Source organism: Pediculus humanus, genomic scaffold, assembly GCF_000006295.1.
Source record: "Pediculus humanus corporis 1103172107612 genomic scaffold, whole genome shotgun sequence".
Lineage (NCBI taxonomy): Eukaryota > Metazoa > Arthropoda > Insecta > Psocodea > Pediculidae > Pediculus > Pediculus humanus.
In genome coordinates, this window is record NW_002987226.1 from 116304 (window position 1) to 117339 (window position 1036).

General features: G+C 19.6%; 1 protein-coding gene across 1 annotated transcript in view; it reads right to left on the minus strand.

The window, feature by feature from the left end:
- Phum_PHUM241070 (glycogen phosphorylase, putative) overlaps positions 1–1036 on the minus strand; it is a gene marked incomplete at both ends in the record, with an annotated part of 1581 nt that continues 545 nt past the window's right edge. The window contains 2 exons of the mRNA XM_002426156.1: positions 1–168; positions 272–373. Of these exons, the coding sequence (XP_002426201.1) occupies positions 1–168; positions 272–373 (270 nt within the window). The remainder of the gene's footprint in view (positions 169–271; positions 374–1036) is intronic.

Sequence of the window (1036 nt, forward strand, 5' to 3'; positions counted from 1 at the left end):
CTATTCTTTGAGCAAGATTCCATATTCATATCTAATTCCATAACCATAAGCTGCTAATCCTAATGTAGCCATTGAATCTACAAAACAAGCTGCTAATCTACCTAACCCACCATTTCCTAATCCAGCATCTTCTTCTAAATCTTCCAATTCTTCAATATCTAATCCAAGCTAAAAAAAAAAAAAAAAAAATAAATGATTAAAAAAGACAAATGTTAAAATAATTAAAAAAAAAAAAAAAGTTTGAATTGAAACGATGAACAAAAATATTTACCTGATACATGGCTTCATCGCATGATGATTGTATTCCAAGATTTATCATGGTATTTTGTAATGATCTTCCCATGTAGTATTCCAAAGACAAATAATACACCCTCTGAAAACAAAATAATAATAATAATAATAATAATAATAATAGGGATAAATAAATTATAGTAAAAGAGTAATAAAATTTTATTAAGAATTATATTTAGCATTTAAGTTCGTTAAACTTTATTAAATTGTTAAAGAAATATAAAGGTCACCTTTAGGTCATTGTAAGTCAATATTACTATCTGAAAGCTTACAATGTCCAAAAATTAAATATAATTATATAAATTATGATAAAATATTAAATAATATCAGAGATGAATTGTTATAATTATAATCATTTATTTTAATTATTATTAATTTATTTGTTTTAAAATGCAATGTTTGATTAATTTATATACAATGATATAAAAATATATATTTTAATAAATAACATTGCTCATTTGATTGTATTTTTCTTTTTTTTTTTTTGTTAAAAGTTGAATATAGAATTTGAAATTTGACCTATTGCCAAAAAAATTATAAATAAATACATATAAAAACAATTATTAAACATGTTTAACAAAACAATTTACAAAGTTTTTTTTTTTTTTTTTATCTTGATTGTAAAAAAAATTTTAATTTCGAGAGTTGATTTTTATTTGTTCGAAAACTTTTTTTTTTCTTTAATTTTCTAATTTCAAATACTTTTATTTAAAATAATTACTTTTATATATACATTTCTTTTTTT